The sequence below is a fragment of the Myxocyprinus asiaticus genome, chromosome 45 (genome assembly GCF_019703515.2).
Source record: "Myxocyprinus asiaticus isolate MX2 ecotype Aquarium Trade chromosome 45, UBuf_Myxa_2, whole genome shotgun sequence".
Classification (NCBI taxonomy): Eukaryota; Metazoa; Chordata; class Actinopteri; order Cypriniformes; family Catostomidae; genus Myxocyprinus; species Myxocyprinus asiaticus.
The window spans coordinates 27628637-27647733 of record NC_059388.1 but is presented as its reverse complement, the minus strand read 5'-3'; the positions used below and the strand labels follow the sequence as shown (position 1 = coordinate 27647733).

Here is a 19097-nt window from a genome sequence, read left to right as displayed (position 1 = left end):
TGATCAATATTTTGTCAGAGATGGCTGGACTCACTTTATGGACATAGACTGAATTAGTTTTGAGTCTGACTCATTAAAATCATGGATTTTTTATTTTATTTATTTTTTTACCATGTTGGTTTCTTTTAGGAACATCCCAGATAGCACACGTATATCTCTGAGATGTCTGTGTTAGGTCTTTTCATCCGGAAAGCATCGCATTCTAATTAACATCTGCTAAACATCTTAAAAAGATCAGATTTACAAACATTCTAAATCATAAATGTCTCAGACATCTGCTGAATGTCTCATTGACATCCAAGACATCCTTATTGACATATGTCTTATAGACGTATTGCAGATGAGCAAACAATAAAATCTTACAGATGTAAACACACATATAAAATAGATGTCTGGGAGATGTACATGTGCTATCAAGGTATGGTTTCATGGTAATACCATAGGTTATTTTGGACATGTACAATGGCAGTACCACGTTTGTACCATCATAGTACCATGGAAAGTATTCTTTGAGATACCTTGGGGTACCATGGTCTTACCATCTGAGACCATCACGTTTACCATGTACCTCCACAATACACGTTTTGGACACAGATATTGTACTTGTTCTTCTTAACTCTGTAACCCTTTTTGAGTATAAAAGGAAACATACTGGAGATAAATATTGGTTACGTGTCTACTTTTCAGCGAACTATTTGAATAATATTCTAATCATATAGGTATTTCACCTCCACGTGAAAAGGAAGTGGCTAAGTTTAATTACACATAACTTTCCATACTCCCCCCCCCCCCCCAACAAAATAATGTAATATAAATGATATCCACCCTTGTAGCCAGTCATACATGATTTCAAATCTGCCTGTGCTTGTTGGGAAAATATCATATCCACAAATCCAGGGTGATAGCATCTAAACCTAACTTTATTTTATTTCGCTCTGAGATAAAAGGTTTTGCTGATTCTCTGTGTAAACTTAAAAGAAACAAAAAAGCTTTTAAAACATCCCAGATATTCAATAAGATTATGAAGTCTATTATGAATAGAGATACAATATTGAGATAAGGTTTTTCTCCCTTTATTTTATTTATTTTTCCTTTGTGCCATCACTTTATGTCCCTCGTACATATATAAAAAATACAAATAATAAAAAATATATATATTTCAAATCTGGTCACATGTCTTTCCCGCTCTTCTTCGCGCCTTCTTCTCTCCGGAAGTTATCATCGCCCCGTTTACCCCTGGTGACTGTCACTTCCGTACGATCGTATTAAGCGACACGCCGCTAAGCGACATACACACACTAAAGTCCAAACCGCGCATACAACCCGGGATTTATCATACCAGAATGCATATCAAAACAGGTGAGGGGATTCTTTTGAGTATATATCGCTCGCTTTATAATTACCGGTTATTTTGTTGTTTAAAAATGGAAATATTTGAAATTGGAAGTTGTTTGTGCTGAAGCGGGATGAAATGTTCTCGGGCTTATGAAACTTTTGCTTTTGAATGTTTGGGGATCTTTTTACTGAATGTCAAAGTCCAAACACGACATTTATATGTTTTAATGGATCTGAAATTACAATGTTAAAGTGTTAGACTTAAACTGGTTGTCTATTATGCGGTTGTTATGGGCCCTAAACATCCAAACATAAGCGGCCTGCTGTTAGCTTTAGCCGTCTAAACAACTGTGCTCTTTCATTTCTAGAAGTGTTATTTTTTTAAATTCTATTTATTGTTTAAACAGTGAGTTAAAATTGAAAACGCGTTTATTTGGTTGTTCTTTCCGATGATCCTTGGAATATGTGCTAAACAGCACGTTTAAGTGTCGTTTGCAGACTAGGTTGGTGTGGTGCAGTAAACTACATCAAACCGAAAAGTAGAAGAGATTTTGAAACCAGTGATCAATTTTAGCCTATTTTTAATAAATGTTGCTTATGACAAGGGACAAATTTACAGATATAGCTACGTTTGTCCCATTAGGCCTCTCTGCGTCTGCAGATGGCAGTAAGGCCCCGACTAGAAATTTCCAGTTACATCTCGCTATAGCTGACTCGAGTAGCATTGGTTTGCATGGGGCATTTTTGTGCGTTCCTCCCATGCCCTGATTTTAAGATTAGGTCTAATTTTAGGTGTTTATTATGGTATATGATCTTATATTAGAAGAGTTCAAATTATTGGGATCACATGTGGATGCACAGACCTCAGAAATCAAGTTTAGCTTTTGGAAATCAAACTAAATATCACCTTAGAGCAGTATTCCTGCCATTGTTTGAGATATTTAAGTACTGATTCTATTTGCATCTGATTCCTTTGTCAGGTACTTGGGAGTCAAGCAATGCCGTGTGTGAGTCCGACCCCCTGTGTGATCCTGCCGTCCTAGTGTCACCCTCTAAACCCGAACCACAGATCCGAAACCGTCGCCTCTCCCCTGGCTCTGGCAGCTGTGGTGGGGGAGGAGGAGGCTGTACCTCTGTGGTGGAGAAACCATCTCGTCAATCCTCACCGAGCAACTCGGAAGGTTTTCTTAATGGGTCGGGCCACATCTACACCCCCAATCGGGACAGAGAGCGGCGCGCCCCAAATAAAGGAAGAAGCTTTCGGAAAGATGGGCCGAGACCAGGGCCTCGCACAGATGAGAGACCATCCAGAACCGGTCAGAACCAGACGCTAAAGGAAAGATGGGTAGAAAACAGTTTGTCTTTGCTTAAACCTCCTCCTGCTTTCCCCGTGAAGGACAGCCCTGCCAAGCTGCAGCCGACTGTCAGCTATGCTTCCAAGGTGAAGGCAGGGGGAGGTTCTGTCGGAGCAGCTGAGGAGCCCCCTGGCATCTGTGTCTTGCTGCAGAACCAGTGGGGACTGAGCTTCATCAGCGATGGCCCAGCGGCTGATGTGCCACAAGCCATTCCAGAGAAGTGTCCAGTTGTCCATCCGGTTGCTGGAGAGGTTACTGAAAAACCAGCCCAATCCTCTTCAGAGAGAGGCTCAGAGAGTTCAGAGGAACTGCTGCTCAGCTGTCGCCACCTGGAGGAAGCATTGGCGTATCACACACAAGGTAAGATGATTGTGGAAGATGTGCTCATGCAAGGCATTGTCATTGGTGTTTGTTTTTACTGTATTATATTGATCTATGCTTTCTGATGGGGCTGTGGTTGTTTTTGTTCTGCAGAATGGAAAGCAGTATTATGGAGACAAAAACAAGGTATATATTTCAAACTTTTTATTGGGAATGTGGACAGTTGATAAATGCTGAAATACTCACAAAAGTATGGAAACAAGATGTAAACGTGCGTTAACATGATTTGTGTGAAAATCACTTACTAGCTTGGTGAGTTTTGACACTGACTACCACCACTGGAGTCATGAGTTCGAATCCAGTGTGTGCTGAGTGACTCCAGCCAGGTCTCTTAAGCAACCAAATTGGCCCGGTTGCCAGGGAGGTTAGAGTCACATGAGGTAACCTCCTCATGGTCACTATAATGTGTGGTTCTCGCTCTCGGTGGGGTGAGTTGTGCTTGGATGCCGCGGAGAATAGCGTGGGCCTCCACATGCGCTACGTCTCCGCGGTAACACGCTCAACAAACCACGTGATAAGATGCGTGGATTGACGGTCTCAGATGCGGAGGCAACTGAGATTCGTCCTCCGCCACCCGGATTGAGGCGAGTCACTATGCCACCAGGAGGACTTAGAGCGCATTGGGAATTGGGCATTCCAAATTGGGGAGAAAATCAGAGAAAGAATCACTTAATAACCCTATTTGTGTAAAGTTTTCTAATTTTCTTGTCAAGGCAACAAAGTTATATTAATGAATATAATTACACCGATACTACACACATCTTGCGGCTATTCTCTTGAAATGGTGTATATTTTAAGGTTTATGTACTGGCCCCATTCACTTCTAATGTAAATGCCTCACTGTAACTAGGGGTGGGCGATATGACCAAAATCTTATATCACGATAATGATATATATCACGATATAGTAATTTATTTTTCTGGAAAACAAATAAAAATCGGTTGACATAATAACCATATTGTAATGCATATTTTTGAAAAATCTAGTCAGTAAAATAAATGCTTTTTAAATGAAAACTATTTTCTCTTTATTTAGAAATTGACAAAGTTAAAAATAAACACTTAGTTTTAAATCAACCTTACCATAATACTCAATTTCACATTATGCCACATTTCGGTCTGATATTTTGTTGACCAATATTATTATAAAGTTCCCTCAAGAAACTCAAGATCTTTTCAAAGCAAAGTAACAATATTACATCATTTTAGTAAAAAATACACAACGAAAATAACACGTCTTGAAGAAAATATATGTAAAATATATTAAACACTTGCAACAAAAAAGATTTTAAAAAAGACTGAATTAATGCAGAGCGCATCTTTTGGCTTTCATAATATTCTTGAGCGTGCTTCATTTTAAGGTGTTAAAACAGATTGTTTGTATTACCACAATAAGTGATTGTCACGCAATAGTTTGCAGATGAAATTTTTCTAATCTGTGTCAGTTTTTGTGAACCAGATGTCGCATCTGTTTTAATAACAAGCTCCCCATGAAATTTATCAAAAAAAAATTATCAAATGATGGAGACGAACAGATGTGCAGTGTAGTCAAGTGCACCTCTGCATGTTAGAGATGATCCAGGTGTCTGGATCACAGTGACGCTGTCCCGGCAATGTGTGTCAGTCAGATCATGGTGGACTTCTGCATCCTCCGCCGTGGAGCGCTCAGAACCAGCCCACAAAATCAGAATGGCAAAGAATCAGCCATGATTTTGTGGGCGTGTTTGCACCGTTTCCTGATCTGCATAATTCCTTTAGTGAATCTGGTGTTAAACCAGCACGCAAATTCATTCCCCGCTCAAGCCTGGTTTCAGACCTGATATGGTCACGCTGTGCACATGGATATTTTCATATTGCGATGTACACGATATAGCAAAATCTCTGTCGATTGACACTTTATATCGTCGCCATGATATATATCGCCCAGCCCTAACTGTAACTGCAATTGTTTTTAAATAAACAAGGGACGAGGCATTATTTTTGTGTGGAAATCAACAATATGCTACAAATTAGTGGTCGGCAGATAGTGGGTTTTGCCAATACCAATAACTAAGGTGGTGGGAAAGGCCGATAACCGATTAATCAGCCGAATGTTTTTAAAATCGATTTATAGAATGTCAGAAAAAAATCGTATTCTTCTTTGCTATGGCGGGCAAAGACAGAGTCCAAAATGAATAAAATCTCAGATTAAGTTTTTTTTGTTCAACCAAAATCCCAATAATAGCAGGAAAAAATGAAGATTTGGTGCATTACGTGGGACTTAAGTATAAACAAGCCCAAAATACACTGGGCACTCTTATTTTGAAATGACAAAATTATGAAAAAACTATCGGCAACTATCAACATAGATTTTTGCAGATCACCGATAGTTCCAAAAAGCAACCTATCGGCACCGATTAATCGGTAAAACCGATATATCGGTCTACCTCTACTACAAATGCTGTTAATTGAGCATAATTTGTATTGAACCTTGTATATTCTTTAAGAGAGGTTTTAGACTTTTTAATGTTGAGAATTTTACTAGCAAATGGACCTCAGTGAAAAAAAATAATTTATATTGGGCCCAAGCAAAACCTGTCTTGAGTTGAAAATACTATTTTTTTGAAACTCTAACAGATTCACTCTGTTTTTCAGATCCTGCAAAGGTTGTTTGGTACAATAACACCCTGGAGTCACCAGCCTAGCACACACTAACACAGCTCAACAAACACACACACACATACATGTCGCACTCAGGTTATCTTCCCCACAACGTTTATACTGAGACACTTTGGACTTTTCCCCCCTGAAGATAGATGTCTTGGACTTGTTGGTTGCCTTACAACAGAGTCTGCCTCTGCATACCTCTGTCATTTTAATGGTGGAGAATTGTCTCTTTTAAGAAAAGAAAAAAAAAAGCGTTACCAAGCTGCAATTTTATTTCAATGAACTGCAGTTTTACTGTTAAGAAATCTGTTTTATTCCTCCCTTGTTCCTACTTGTGCAGGTGGTTTAATGGAGCACTTTCTGACCTGTAGTTAAACATGTCTTGCCTCTCTCTAAAGACTGAGCTCATTTTTAGAACCAAATGCAGAATGTCTTTTCATCTGTCTTCCCTTCCTGAATAATCCCTTTCTTCCCTCGTAAATTGTTCTCATGAAGTTTACAGAGGTGCAGCTGGCACATTATGGCAGCACCTTTAAATGTCTTAGTGGTCTTCATGCTGTTTTTTTTAATATATATATATATATATATATATATATATATATATATTTCACCTAAATTGAATGTTGGTCGTAAGTCCTAATAGGAATCCATTGCTGTGGATGACCTAACTTTTTTTTTTTTTTTTGGAAACATACAAATTTACACTGGAAGATGTTCAGAGATTTAATCGAACAGTGTTGCATAATAAAAAAAATAAACTTTATAAAATTATTTGTCCTGTTTTTTTGTTTGTTTGAATGATCTAGCAAATTATATTGGAAACAAAGACAAACTAATTCGTATTTTAGTGAAAAACATTTATGCAATCATTTTTGTGATTTCAGTCTGATTAAAATTTTACGTCATTTGACGGATATAAATAAAAATAAAAAAAATAGAAAAGGAAAACCATTTGAAACTTACACCAACAGCTCAGGATAAAGCAATCAAAAAAACGTCACAGGTCACATTACCCTCTCCGTGAATGCCCAGAACAAAATGCATAAAACGACGTTAAAGCACCAATAACAGATCTTACATGTTAGCTGGGTTACTTTTCAAGGTAGGTACCATCAATTAGAACTAGTTATACTTGTACCTGTATACAATGACATTTTTGTTTGTTGGTTTAACTTAATTTAATTGTGGACATTGTTTCCACACAATGAAAATGAGTTTCTTTGATATGAAATTAAAATGTAGGCTCTACTCAAATACTTTGTTTAGTGAAAACTTAAATTAATTGAGTTTGCCTAACTTAGTATCCGTTCAAATAACTAATGAACTTTGTAGCTTTTTGCTAGCTAGCAACAAATACATTAGCATATTATGCATATCTTTCTGTACCGTATAACAAGTGAGGTGATGTTTAGAGTTAACAGATTACCAATCAGTCATTATTCTGATGATCCCTTAGTATTTGCTTCTTGAGAAAAGCAAGTATAAAAGAATATTAAATGCTAACAAGTCTCTTATTTGTTTCATTTTGCGTAGAAATTCATTAAAATAATACTAAATTAAAAAATGTACTCTCCCAATTCGGGGAGATTCAGTTGGTCTTCAAAAACTAGTTGTACTAGAGAAAAACTAGCATCTCTAGTACAACTATATGAATAATGTTGGAGCTGATTTATCAACTGTGCTGAATTACAGGGCTATCATATTTAACACAATTCAGACACAATATAGCTAGCTTTTTTGTTTATTTTTGCTCTGCCAATTAAAATAGTTCCAAAAGAAGCAAAAGCATTGTCTAGCATTAGATTTCTATGTAGCGAACTTGGACAAGCTTGGAGCGCTGCTTGTTCAATCATAGTAATGGACCGGATCTAACTGTTGAATAAAGACATTTTAAGCACTGTTAAAAGTAAAAAGTATTTGGTCACTGTGCATACAGCGGATGAGGCAAAAAGTCAGTAGGTTTTATTAAACAATTTTATACAAATACTCTTTTGTATTATTTTTCACTTAATGTCTGTACAACAAAAATACTAGACAAAGTAAAAACTGCCTTGACGATTTCAACTGGCATATGAAAATGTTTAGTTAAATCATTTAAGATCTATATATTGTTCAAGGCCTTATTAAAAACCTCATACTAAGGAAATTGACTGCATGTTATTCAGTGCCACTGAAAGCCGCAAATATCAGTCTCGCCATGTGACCTCCACTTCATCTGTTCTGTACCTGAGAGAGAAAAACAAACCAGACTGTTACTGAAAATGATCACATCACAGACAGGGCCAAGTAAGCAAAACAGCTGTCCTATCTATGGTTTGTATTTAATCATAATATGCAATGGAAAATGTCAACCAGTGGGCTAGTAATGATTAAAAAGTGATTGAAAGTGGTTGTGAAAATGTTTACCTTTGTGTAATCCAGGAATCTGGTAGCTCTGTGACGTCACCCGAGCGAAACATTTCCCAACCGGCCTGTGCAATCATTGCACCATTGTCTATACAAAACCTGCACAGATTCACAACAATTGACACTGACACAATGTCTAGAGAAAAAGTCATGAGAACAACATAGCATGTAGTGTCTGTGGTGGCCTGAACACTATCTACCAGTTCAAAAACATCTCCAGATTGTCTCTCTCACCTCTCATCTGTGGCAAAGAGTCGAGCACCTCTCTCTTTACACATGACTCCCATCATCTCCTGCAGACGCAGGTTACCTGCAAAACATCCCACAGTGTCATTCAGATGCTGACAAACACTGCAGCTAGCATAGAGACTAATGAAACTAATGTAATCTGTAAATTAAAAAAATAACTCACAGCCTACTCCTCCAACAATCAAAACTTCCTGAGAGCTGCAGTGAGCCATCGCTCTCTCTGTGATCTCCACCAGCATAGCAAACAGAGTCTCCTGCCAATCACAGTGTCTTTTTAGTTCCTTTTATGATCATGTTTGACATATAACAATTTTAAATGGAGGCATACTTACTTGTAGGGAGAAACACAGATCCTCAGGCGTGCACTGACCTGTACTCAACATTTTGTGAGCAGCTTCCTGCATTTCAACGTAACAGTTCATCCATCATTTTAAAAATGCATGATTCTACGCAAAGTACTCCCACACAGATTTTGTATTTTTCGGAACCCTCATAATTTTTAGTAGATATTCAAATAATAAAAAACAGATCATCTCCATCTCACCTCTATGTAGGACAAGATCCCAGAAAATGACACATCCATGCCCTTCACTGTATATGGCAGCTCTATGTACTCCGTGCCCCTGAAGAATGAACCATATGCTTTTAAACAAATCAGGCATTTGATTATTTTAAAATAAGTGTCCCGACCATACAGTATATTTTAGTAATTCACCTGGAGTGCGAACTTACTTCTTTGCCATCTGTTCAATGTTGTAACCAGGACTGGGATCATTTGATATCTGCGTATACAGGTCAAAACAATCTCAATCTCAAAAGCATGACTAAACATTTTTAAAGATGAAAACAAATAATCAAGGTGCATTTTTCAAACATGCACAATTGGAAACTTAGGAAACTTATAGGGACAGTTAACCCAAAAATGAAAATTCTCTCATCATTCACTCACCCTCATGCCATCCCAGATGTGCATGACTTTTTTCTTCTACTGAACACAAATGAAGATTTTTAGGAGAATATCTCAGCTCTGTAGGTCCATACAATTCAAGTCAACAGGCCCCAAAACTTTGAAGCTCGAAAAAGCACGTCAAGTCAGCATAAAAGTAATCAATACGACTCCAGTGGTTAAATTCATGTCTTCAAAAGCTATAAGATAGGTGTGGGTGAGAAACAGATCAATATGCAAGTCCTTTTTTACTATAAATTCTCCTCCCTGCCCAGTAGGTGGCGATATACAAGAAGAATGCAAATCGCCAAAAACAAAAAAAGAACTCTTAGGAGAGAAAAGCACTTAGGAGGGATGTTTGAAAGTGGAGATTTATAGTAAAAAAAGGACTTAAATATTGATCTGTTTTTCATCTGCACCTATCATATTGCTTCTGAATACATGGATTTAACCACCTGAGTCGTATGGGTTACTTTTGTGCTGCCTTTGTGTGCTTTTTGGAGCTTCAAAGTTTTGGACCCTGTTGACTTGCATTGTTTGGTCCTACAGAGCCATTTTTGGGTGAACTATTCCTTTAAGGTTCTGGACACATGCTGTTCAGTTCTTCAGTGTTTTTTTAAACACTTACCTTGATGACCCTGGCAAACCGGTCCAGGCAGTTTCCCACAGCAATGTCTATAGTTTCTCCAAATATCCTGTAACGTCGTTCAGAATATGCAATAACCTGAAATGTATGAAATTGTAGACACAGTATGATAATGCCAATGTAATTCTATGCTGGTGTTGATTGAGATAATCATATGCTATCAATAAGTCTATTATTTATAGTAAACTGACTTTGAAAAAGAAAAGTAGATCAACATCTTCTCTAAAACAGGTCTCTTTCATCTCTCACCTGAGTATTACCTCCACTCACATAAAGCACGGTGGGATTTTCAGCTCTGGTGATCAAGCGGCCCATCTCGATGTGCCCAATACAGTGATTCACGCCCAGCAGTGGCTTCCCCCACAACTGAGCGACTGTCCGGGCCACAATCGCCACTGTCACCAGAGGAGCTCCCATTCCAGGCCCTGTAAAAGATTGAATCCGAAAATAAGCATGATAAATTGAAGCACAGCATTTTGAACGGAATAGCTGGTTTCTAAAATTGAATTTCACCTTTGGTATACGCCACACAGTCAATATCTGCATGTTTGAGCCCGGCCTCATCTAGCGCCTCCCGGAGGACAGTGAGAATGACACTACGATGGTGTTTGGCGGTCTCACCAGGTAGGAACCCTGAGAAGATTGTTATTGAATCATTTAATCGGATAGAGAATGAGCTAAAAAAAATTATAAGTGATCACTTGTATGATACTGTCCAGGACTACTGATCAGCTCACCTTGGCCAGGTGGGGTGATATAAGTGCGTCTGGGGTTTGACAGGACTTCCCCATCTTTCACTATACCAATACCAATCTTATTAGCACTGCCCTCAAATCCAATCACCACAGTCATTTTTACTGTAGAAAAAATAAGAGAAAAAAAATATTGCACTTTAATTTACACTCAGTAATGTTTTGTTTATGTTGCACTGGTCAATATGACAGTTGTCTTACACTGACACCTAGGGGCAAGGATGAAGCATCATTCAAGGGCAACTGTTTTCTATTGCCAATGCCAATGTAGAAATTCACTATTCACAGTCATACATGAATTATTTAATCGATAAATTGAAGTGTTTAATGCTGCCTTCACGTGCTATCGGAATTATCATAAATATGAGTTTCCCACTCGGAAGCTGCACTTGAACGACCCCTCAAGTTGTAATTACAACAGGGAAACTCGGAGATAATTTTGATACCTGAGTTTCCGAGATGGGAGGAGTCATAAACTTTCAACATGGCGGAGAATATGGTTTCTTTAGTGAATGACAGGTTTTATTAATTTTCTAAACACAGCTAATTGTTAATGCTTGCACTTTCGGTCATATTCATTTATGTATATCAGCAACCATTTGATGCATTTTGTACATTTTTACACCGTGAAAATAGCTTGTATTTGACCACGATTCCATTATCGTCACCAGGCTAACCGAGTAGTATTATGCTGTCAAAATAAAAGTTCCTCAAAAAATATGTATGAATAAATCTGGTGTCGTCCATGTTTCCTGTTCTTTCTAAAAAAAATAAAAAATAAAATAAAATCACTCAACCATATACACAAGTGCAACAGTGGGTGAAAGTCTTGGGTGCAGTTCCGAGTAACATAGCAGTCATGACAGTGATGAGACATATACCAATTTACAATAAACATCAGATTTACACAACACAATTGACATATCTAATATACACATAATTACACACAACACAATATACAAATAATAATATACAAGGTACAGTTTACAATTCACACAATATAGAATACACAGCGCATGGCTTGGGTGGCTGGAGTCTCTGATGATCCTCCAAGCTTTTTTCACACACCGCCTGGTATATATGTCCTGGAGGGAGGGAAGCTCAACTCCGATGACGTGTCTGGAAGTTTGCACCACCCTTTGCAGGGCTTTGCGATTGAGGGCGGTGCTGTTGCCGTACCAGGCAGTGATGTAGCCAGTCAGAATGCTCTCTACAGTGCAGGTGTAGAACCGTGTGAGGATGTGGCAGTTCATTCCAAACTTCCTCAGTCGTCTCAGGAAGAAGAGGCACTGGTGAGCCTTCTTCACAATGGCCTCAGTGTGGACGGACCATGTGAGTTCCAATGTGATGGGGACACCGAGGAACTTGAAGCTGCTGACTCTCTCCACTGGTGCTCCATTGATGGTGATGGGACTGTGTTCTCTTTCTCTTCTCCTGAAGTCCGTTGTCTTACTGACGTTGAGGGAGAGGTTGTGCTCCTGACACCAGTGTGTCAGAATGTGCACCTCCTCTCTGTAGGCTGTTTCATAATTGTCAGTGATCAGACATACCACCGTCATATCATCAGCAAACTTAATGATGGCACTGCAGCTATGTGCTGCCACACAGTCGTGAGTACAGGGAATACAGGAGTGGGCTGAGAACACAGCCCTACGGGGCTCCAGGGTTGAGGGTCAGTGATGAGGAGATGTTGCTGCCCAATCTAACAACCTGGCATCTGCTTGACAGCAAGCTGTTTAAGCCCAGATCCCGGAGTTTCACACCAAGCTTGGAGGGCACGATGGTGTTGAATGCTGAGCTGCAACAAAGCACTTGAACACAACGTACTCGTAATTACCACTTCAGAAGTGGGAAGTAGAATAATTCCGACAGCACATGAAGGCAGCATAATAACAGGGCATTTACTGAGATTTAAGCAAGTATTCTTTGGCTGGTCATGTGATTCTAACATGGCAGCCCCCATGTGCAGACCCTCTCCATGTAAAATGAAACTGCTTTTATAAGGTTACTGATATGACTGGAGTCTTCATCTCATGTGAGGGGTCATGATTTAATAAAAATGTTTTTAAATTACAATTAATTTATCTAAGGGTAAAACCTTATTAACGAGGAAAGAAAAAAAAATACTGAGTGCACCTTTAAGTTTAGTTTTGCAAAATACAACATGCAATACCTTTTTAGTGCTGTTCTCGTTTGAACTTAGTTCTCGACTAAAATAATGAATCGTTTTATAAAATACTGTCCATTTTCTGATATCTATGGACTATTGCATGATATCATGTATTTTTAAATGTATTATTTTACAAAACTTTGTTGACATTTCCAATTTTAAGTCTTTCCAAAAATGAGAGTAAGAACACTAAACAGATGTTCTCTGTCTTCAATTGATGTGTTACAAAATGTGCTTTTATCATATAGTTTGGATGTACCTATTGATTAATTTAGTGGATAGTACCTATGAACAATTTTGCGACATGTCTTAACATGTGCGGCTGATAAAACAATTTGTTAATTATTAAGATTAATTAAAATGTCGCGACGATCATATCTAGGAATATTATTAATAATAACTATATTAATTATAGTTATTTTGCATTCTTTAATCGATCATGTTCCACAGTTCACACTTACCACTCTTGCACACTCGTTGGTTGCAGGACCATAACAATAGTTAAATTGGAATTGTAAAAATGCCTGGACGAAATAGTAAATATAATACACACAATTAACTTTTATAGACATATAAATATGTTTTAAACAGTACATTTTGACACAATTTGTATAATTACCTAATATAGTAATGCCTATAGTTTATGTAATACGTTTTTAAGAGTAATTTTAGTCAGGCAGTAACTCAGGCATCCCTTCGTGGGGAACCACGCGCCTGATGGACACTGGCTGCATGCATACTGCGCGCACACTGCACACTGTAGAAGCTGTGGCTGTGCACCCGTAAAGAGGAGCTTACACATAGTTTTGCATAGATTTGTTATTGTATACTCAACCAAAGATTAAAGTGCTCGGTAAGAGAGAGCTATTTTCTTACATTTAATATGAAAATTTATATTTAATGATTTTCCGTGCAGTCATTGTAAATATATCCATTTTAAAAACTATGCTCGCGAGCCATTAGTTCCTATTGTCTCATTCATTCAGGCCGCACGTATGTTACTTGCAGGCTGTATAGTCAGTTAGCTAATACATGTGCGTTTATTATTGCAGCATACTGCAAACGCATGTATTTTCGTTTATGCATGTAGTTTAATCACTTGTATGTGAGTTAAACACGTCTTTATGGCCTTTGTTTTGAGATGGTTGCATGACTACACACACTTACGCATTCCATTGCGCATGTCCTCTCTTGTAGGTTTACGTGTTTTATTTTTGCTGTCAGTCTTCTACGTGTGTGTGGTCTTAGAACAACTGTGAACATGCCCAAAAGAGCCAAGAAGAACGAGGCATCTGTGGATGGGGAGACTGACAATGGAACTGGTACAGTGTTTTCATAATGTCTAAGAAAAATGGACACATTTACAGATTGCATGAGATAACATTTGCTTTTTCTCACAGCACCTACAAAGAAAGAGAAAAAGGGGAAAGAACCAGAGGCCCCAATTCTGTATGAAGATCCCCCAGATAAGATGACCAGCAAGGATGGCCGTGCAGCCAACATGAAGATCACCTCATGGAATGTGGATGGCCTGCGTGCATGGGTGAAAAAGAACGGCCTTGATGTAAGAGATCAGATGATTTGTGCAAACATTGCACTGCATACTGCAAAAGTCTGCTTGATCCTCTTATTCGGGGCAGTGGTGGCTCAGCGGTTAAGGCTCTTGGTTACTGACCAGAAGGTTCAAGCCCCAGCACCGCCAAGATTCCACTGTTGGGCCCTTGAGCAAGGCCCTTGACCCTATCTGCTCCAGGGGCGCTGTATCATGGCTGACCCTGCATTTGATTTATGAAAACAAATACATTTCACTGTATATATATGTGCAAAAAATGTATGTATAATGTGTGACCAAAATAAAGGCTTCTATTCTATTATTGATGACATTTTTCATGAGTTGGATGATCCCTCATGAGCAGTCTAACCAGTCTGTGTGTGTTTAAGTAAGTCCACGCCAATCAGATTCTTGGAAGAGGTACAGAATAGACAGATTTAACCCTTTTCTCTTTGTTTTGTTGTCTGCTTGCAGTGGGTACGTCAGGAGGATCCAGACGTGCTGTGTCTGCAGGAAACTAAGTGTGCTGAGAAAGCCCTGCCAGCTGATATCAAGGACATGCCTGAGTATCCACACAAGTACTGGGCTGGATCAGAGGACAAGGAGGGTTACAGTGGGGTGGCAATGCTGTGCAAGACCGAACCACTCAATGTCACCTATGGTATTGGTAAGTATGGCTTATGTTTGTCTTTTTGCTGTTTTATTTATTTCAGTTGCTATCCTTAATTGTTTTGTTATTAGTGGTGCTTGCTGTAGACTTAAATAATATTCCAGGTTCAATACAAGTTAAGCTCAATTAAAAGCATTAGTGATATAATGCTGATTTCCACCAAAAATGATTACAGCACGTCTCTCCTAAATTAAATAAAAAATTGCAGTTACAATAAGGCACTTACAATGGAAGTGAATAGAGCCAGTGCATAAATGCTAAAACACACATCATTTCAAAAGTATAGCCACAAGATTCAAACAAATGGACTATGGATTATGGACTGGCCCCATTCACATCCAATATAAGTGCCTTACTGTAACTATGTTTTATTAATAAACAAGGGAGTCAGAATTATTTTGTGGTAATCAGTATTATGCCATAAATGCTGTTGATTGAGCTTAACTTGTTCTGAACCTTGACTTGCGTTGAAGGAGGGAAGTTAAGGACCAGAACATCGTACAAACTTTTGGGTGGGCTCTGGATTTTATGCAGTAAGCAACCATCCAGAACACACTAGCATCTGAATAGAAATGTCCTAAAAACCACTCTGAATGTCTTAGCAATGACATAGCATTCACCCTGACATCCACCCACAACACCCTAGCATTGTGGCGGTATTTTCATGGGCAAATCTACACTCACTGAGCACTTTATTAGGAACACCTGTACACCTACTTATTTATGCGATTATCTAATCAGCCAATCATGGAGCAGCAGTGCAATGCATAAAATCATGGGTCAGTAGCTTCAGTTAATGTTCACATCAACCATCAGAATGGGGAAAAAATTTTATCTCAGTGAGTGGCAGTTCTGCAGACAGAAACACCTTGTTGATGAGAGAGGTCAACACAGAATTGCCAGACTAGTTTGAGCTGACAGAAATGCTATGGTAACTCAGATAACAACTCTGTACAATTGTAGTGAGCAGAATAGCATCTCTGAATGCACAACATGTCAAACCTTGAGGCGGCTGGGCTACAACAGCAGAAGACCACGTCGGGAACTTTATTAGGACCATAGTGTTCCTAATAAAGTGCTGAGTGAGTGTATATCACTCGATATCTATACATTTACAAAATTATCTTTTCTTAAAGGTACAGTTTGTAAGATTCAGAAACCGTTGTTATTAATGACACCTGTGGCCGTTAAGTGAACTGCAGCCAGCTACCTGTTGCTCGTGCTCACGCTCATGCACACTCCATAGGGATGCTAGCGAGCGAGCATCCAAAACAATGACGTAACATACAAAGAGGCTGAACGTGATCTACCGACATCATGCTGACAGATGAGGTAGCATAATTAAAATTACACAGTTATGATTGTTTTACTACAAACTTTGAAACTAAACTAAAACTGCTTATCAGCTAACATAGCATACTGTTACACACATACAGCTACATACTACCGAACTATACCAGACAGTTTACTGTTGCACTGCACTGTTATGTTGCGCTATTGTTTTGTATGTCATATGTTGTACTATGAATAAGAAACCAGCGCATTTGCTTACATTTATCCTGTATACATGACTTTTAGTATAAAGAGAAGATCGTTGAAATTATTTGAAAGTTACGAAGCAAGGTAGCTTGCAATTTGTCAGCGTAAGCAGGCAAGATCAAGTTAGCTAAAATGACACAGATCAATACTTATGGCACTATATTTCACATGCTTTGCGGTTATGTAAGCTTACCTGTCCAATAAGAAGAACGGCAATTCAGGGTCGGTTTTGATCCCCAAAACCGAACGAAGGTCCCTCCAGGAGTCAAATGCCCTGCCGATGTTCACTCTAGTTTTCGCTCGACCACGATCATGTTCCCGCTTAGCCAGACGGGATTCAGTATATAAATGTTTTTTTGGCTTACTCTGAGGTTGTGTAGGAGTCTGGGAGCCGGACGTTTGCTGGATTCCATCTCTAAGATAACGTTACCTAGTGTTGCAGACTGTCTGTTGATGCTGTTGAATAGCGGAAGATAAGCTACTGTCTGAGGCAAGGCTCTCGGGAGCACGCATAAACGTCACATCCTTTGGATTTTCCCGGCAAAAGCGACCTGCTCCCTTCGCATGAAAATCAGTCTACAGGCTTTAATAGGCAACCTAGGAAGTCCGGGAAGGGCTCATTTTTTAAGTTGCGTTACAAGCCATTCACATATTTGCAAAAAAAAGGCAAATATTACATGAGAATTGTTACATATTGCACCTTTAAATAATCTTATTCTCCCTCAATATAGGTAAGGAGGAACATGATAAAGAGGGACGTGTGATCACTGCTGAGTTTCCAGCTTTCTTCCTGGTCACGGCATACGTGCCCAATGCCAGCCGTGGTTTGGTGAGGCTCGATTACCGCAAGAGCTGGGATGTAGATTTCCGGGCCTACTTGAGCGGCTTGGACCAGCGTAAGCCCGTGGTGCTGTGCGGTGATCTGAATGTGGCCCACCAAGAGATTGATCTTAAAAACCCCAAGGGTAACCGCAAGAACGCCGGCTTCACCCCTGAGGAACGAGATGGCTTCACTCAGCTTCTAGCGGCCGGTTTTACCGACAGTTTCCGGGAGCTGTATCCGGAACAAGCCAATGCCTACACCTTCTGGACCTACATGATGAACTCTCGGGCCAAGAATGTGGGCTGGCGTTTAGACTACTTTGTGCTGTCAGCCGCCTTGCTGCCGGGCCTGTGTGACAGCAAGATTCGAAACACTGCCATGGGGAGTGACCACTGCCCCATCACCCTGTATCTGGCCGTGTAGATCAGGTCTCATACATTATATCAGGGGCCACATGCACCCAAACTGCCTCTGCATCACTGTTTTATTACTTTGCTTAAACACAGTTTGCATAGACACAGAGTCCTAGCCCTAGATTAGCATTTTCTTGCTAAAAACACTGGTCCAGATAAACTGTAGACATGTGTGGAGCGGACAAGTATGTCATGGTTAATCAGTCAATTGGTTCTGTAGTTTTGATGCTTTTTCCCATCTGTTAATATTGCTCTCTTGAAATCCTCACCATAGTCAGAACAATAAAAGCGTTTGGCCCTTATATTTTGTGATGTTTTAGAAAAGCCCTACAGACTGTTATCTAAATGATAAACCCTGCAAAAACTGCTGTAATAAACATTGTTTGGATGCTAGCAAAATGTTTCCGAAGCTTGTAAAATACCTTCTCATGCTGATAAATTTGTACAAGTTTTTGGTGCTATTTTAACTTTTGACATTAATAATAAGTCCGACTTATTGCAGTTTAGTGGTGGTTAAATATTGTTATGTATGAAACAAAATAAAATAAAAAAACCTGTACTTTAAATGATTTTGAAGATGTTTTTGCTTTCTGTCTAACCATTTTTGAGGCTTTTAAATAAAGTGTAGTTTATAAAAAATGGTATCCATCAGATTCTTTTTTTGACACTTATTAAAAAGAATGTATTATAATGTATGTAACATAATACAATTATATATGGAAATTTCTATAGTGAATTTAAAATTCTCTTGTTATACTTTGCTCTAAAATTCATAATATATAATAACGGTTAAAAAAAAAAAAATCCTTAGCCAGTAATCAGAATGACAGGAAAAGCCATGTACACATCAAATATTACCATATTAATTGGTAAAAAAGTGTAGGACTCCTGTGTAATGGATCTGTTATATATAAGATATACAGTATACTTGTACTGTTTTAACAATGCAGTAATAATAAGGTTATTGTGGAGGATTGTTTTTATTTTAAAAAACGAAAGCAAAAAAAAAAAATCTGATTTTATCAACAAAATCTATAGAAAACAAGTGTGACATTGGGAGTACGAACTACTCGAAATCAGTGCCATAATGAAAGATAATAACTTTTTAATTAGATTAATTACACTTTTGAATAAACCATAAGTTATGACCAATGACAGACGTTGGTAACCTTGACTCATGAATATTAAATAGAATCCGCGATCGGAAGCTCCAAG

The 19097-nt window shown here is 38.7% G+C and overlaps 3 protein-coding genes across 4 annotated transcripts; 2 read left to right on the top strand and 1 right to left on the bottom strand.

The window, feature by feature from the left end:
- Nucleotides 1-1248: 1248 nt before the first annotated feature.
- LOC127435303 (uncharacterized) lies at nt 1249-6468 on the top strand. Its single transcript, XM_051688672.1, has 4 exons — nt 1249-1359; nt 2316-3050; nt 3165-3197; nt 5705-6468. Exons 1-4 carry the CDS (start codon nt 1344-1346, stop codon nt 5752-5754), a joined length of 834 nt encoding a protein of 277 aa, XP_051544632.1. The 5' UTR covers nt 1249-1343; the 3' UTR covers nt 5755-6468.
- Nucleotides 6469-6574: 106 nt separating this feature from the next.
- On the bottom strand, nt 6575-13392 carry LOC127435378 (tRNA N6-adenosine threonylcarbamoyltransferase). Its single transcript, XM_051688801.1, has 12 exons — nt 13347-13392; nt 10701-10820; nt 10477-10596; nt 10213-10388; nt 9946-10041; nt 9104-9153; nt 8916-8994; nt 8704-8769; nt 8535-8625; nt 8357-8432; nt 8123-8221; nt 6575-7942 (listed from the first exon to the last, which is right to left on the bottom strand). Exons 2-12 carry the CDS (start codon nt 10813-10815, stop codon nt 7903-7905), a joined length of 1008 nt encoding a protein of 335 aa, XP_051544761.1. The 5' UTR covers nt 10816-10820; nt 13347-13392; the 3' UTR covers nt 6575-7902.
- Nucleotides 13393-13589: 197 nt separating this feature from the next.
- LOC127434874 (DNA-(apurinic or apyrimidinic site) endonuclease) lies at nt 13590-18511 on the top strand. 2 transcript variants are annotated; one of them, XM_051687909.1, is made up of 5 exons: nt 13590-13738; nt 14110-14207; nt 14286-14449; nt 14912-15104; nt 17378-18511. In XM_051687909.1, the coding sequence occupies exons 2-5, from the start codon at nt 14147-14149 to the stop codon at nt 17890-17892; spliced, it is 933 nt and encodes a 310-aa protein (XP_051543869.1). In that variant the 5' UTR covers nt 13590-13738; nt 14110-14146; the 3' UTR covers nt 17893-18511. The 2 variants fall into 2 exon arrangements, with proteins under 2 accessions (XP_051543869.1, XP_051543868.1); XM_051687908.1 differs by having other exon boundaries at nt 13602-13738; nt 14083-14207.
- Nucleotides 18512-19097: the final 586 nt, after the last annotated feature.

Bases quoted from the DNA above. Each gene is read 5' to 3' on its own strand.
- LOC127435303 (XM_051688672.1), top strand. The intron at 3,051-3,164 runs GTAAGATGATTG...TTTGTTCTGCAG, and splicing joins ATTGGCGTATCACACACAAG to AATGGAAAGCAGTATTATGG. The intron at 3,198-5,704 runs GTATATATTTCA...TCTGTTTTTCAG, and splicing joins ATTATGGAGACAAAAACAAG to ATCCTGCAAAGGTTGTTTGG.
- LOC127435378 (XM_051688801.1), bottom strand. From the start codon at position 10,815: ATGACTGTGGTGATTGGATTTGAGGGCAGTGCTAATAAGATTGGTATT. The intron at 8,433-8,534 runs GTGAGTTATTTT...GATGTTTTGCAG, and splicing joins GATTGTTGGAGGAGTAGGCT to GTAACCTGCGTCTGCAGGAG. The intron at 7,943-8,122 runs GTAAACATTTTC...TTTCTCTCTCAG, and splicing joins GATTCCTGGATTACACAAAG to GTACAGAACAGATGAAGTGG.
- LOC127434874 (XM_051687909.1), top strand. From the start codon at position 14,147: ATGCCCAAAAGAGCCAAGAAGAACGAGGCATCTGTGGATGGGGAGACT. The intron at 14,208-14,285 runs GTACAGTGTTTT...TTTTTCTCACAG, and splicing joins GGAGACTGACAATGGAACTG to CACCTACAAAGAAAGAGAAA. The intron at 14,450-14,911 runs GTAAGAGATCAG...GTCTGCTTGCAG, and splicing joins TGAAAAAGAACGGCCTTGAT to TGGGTACGTCAGGAGGATCC.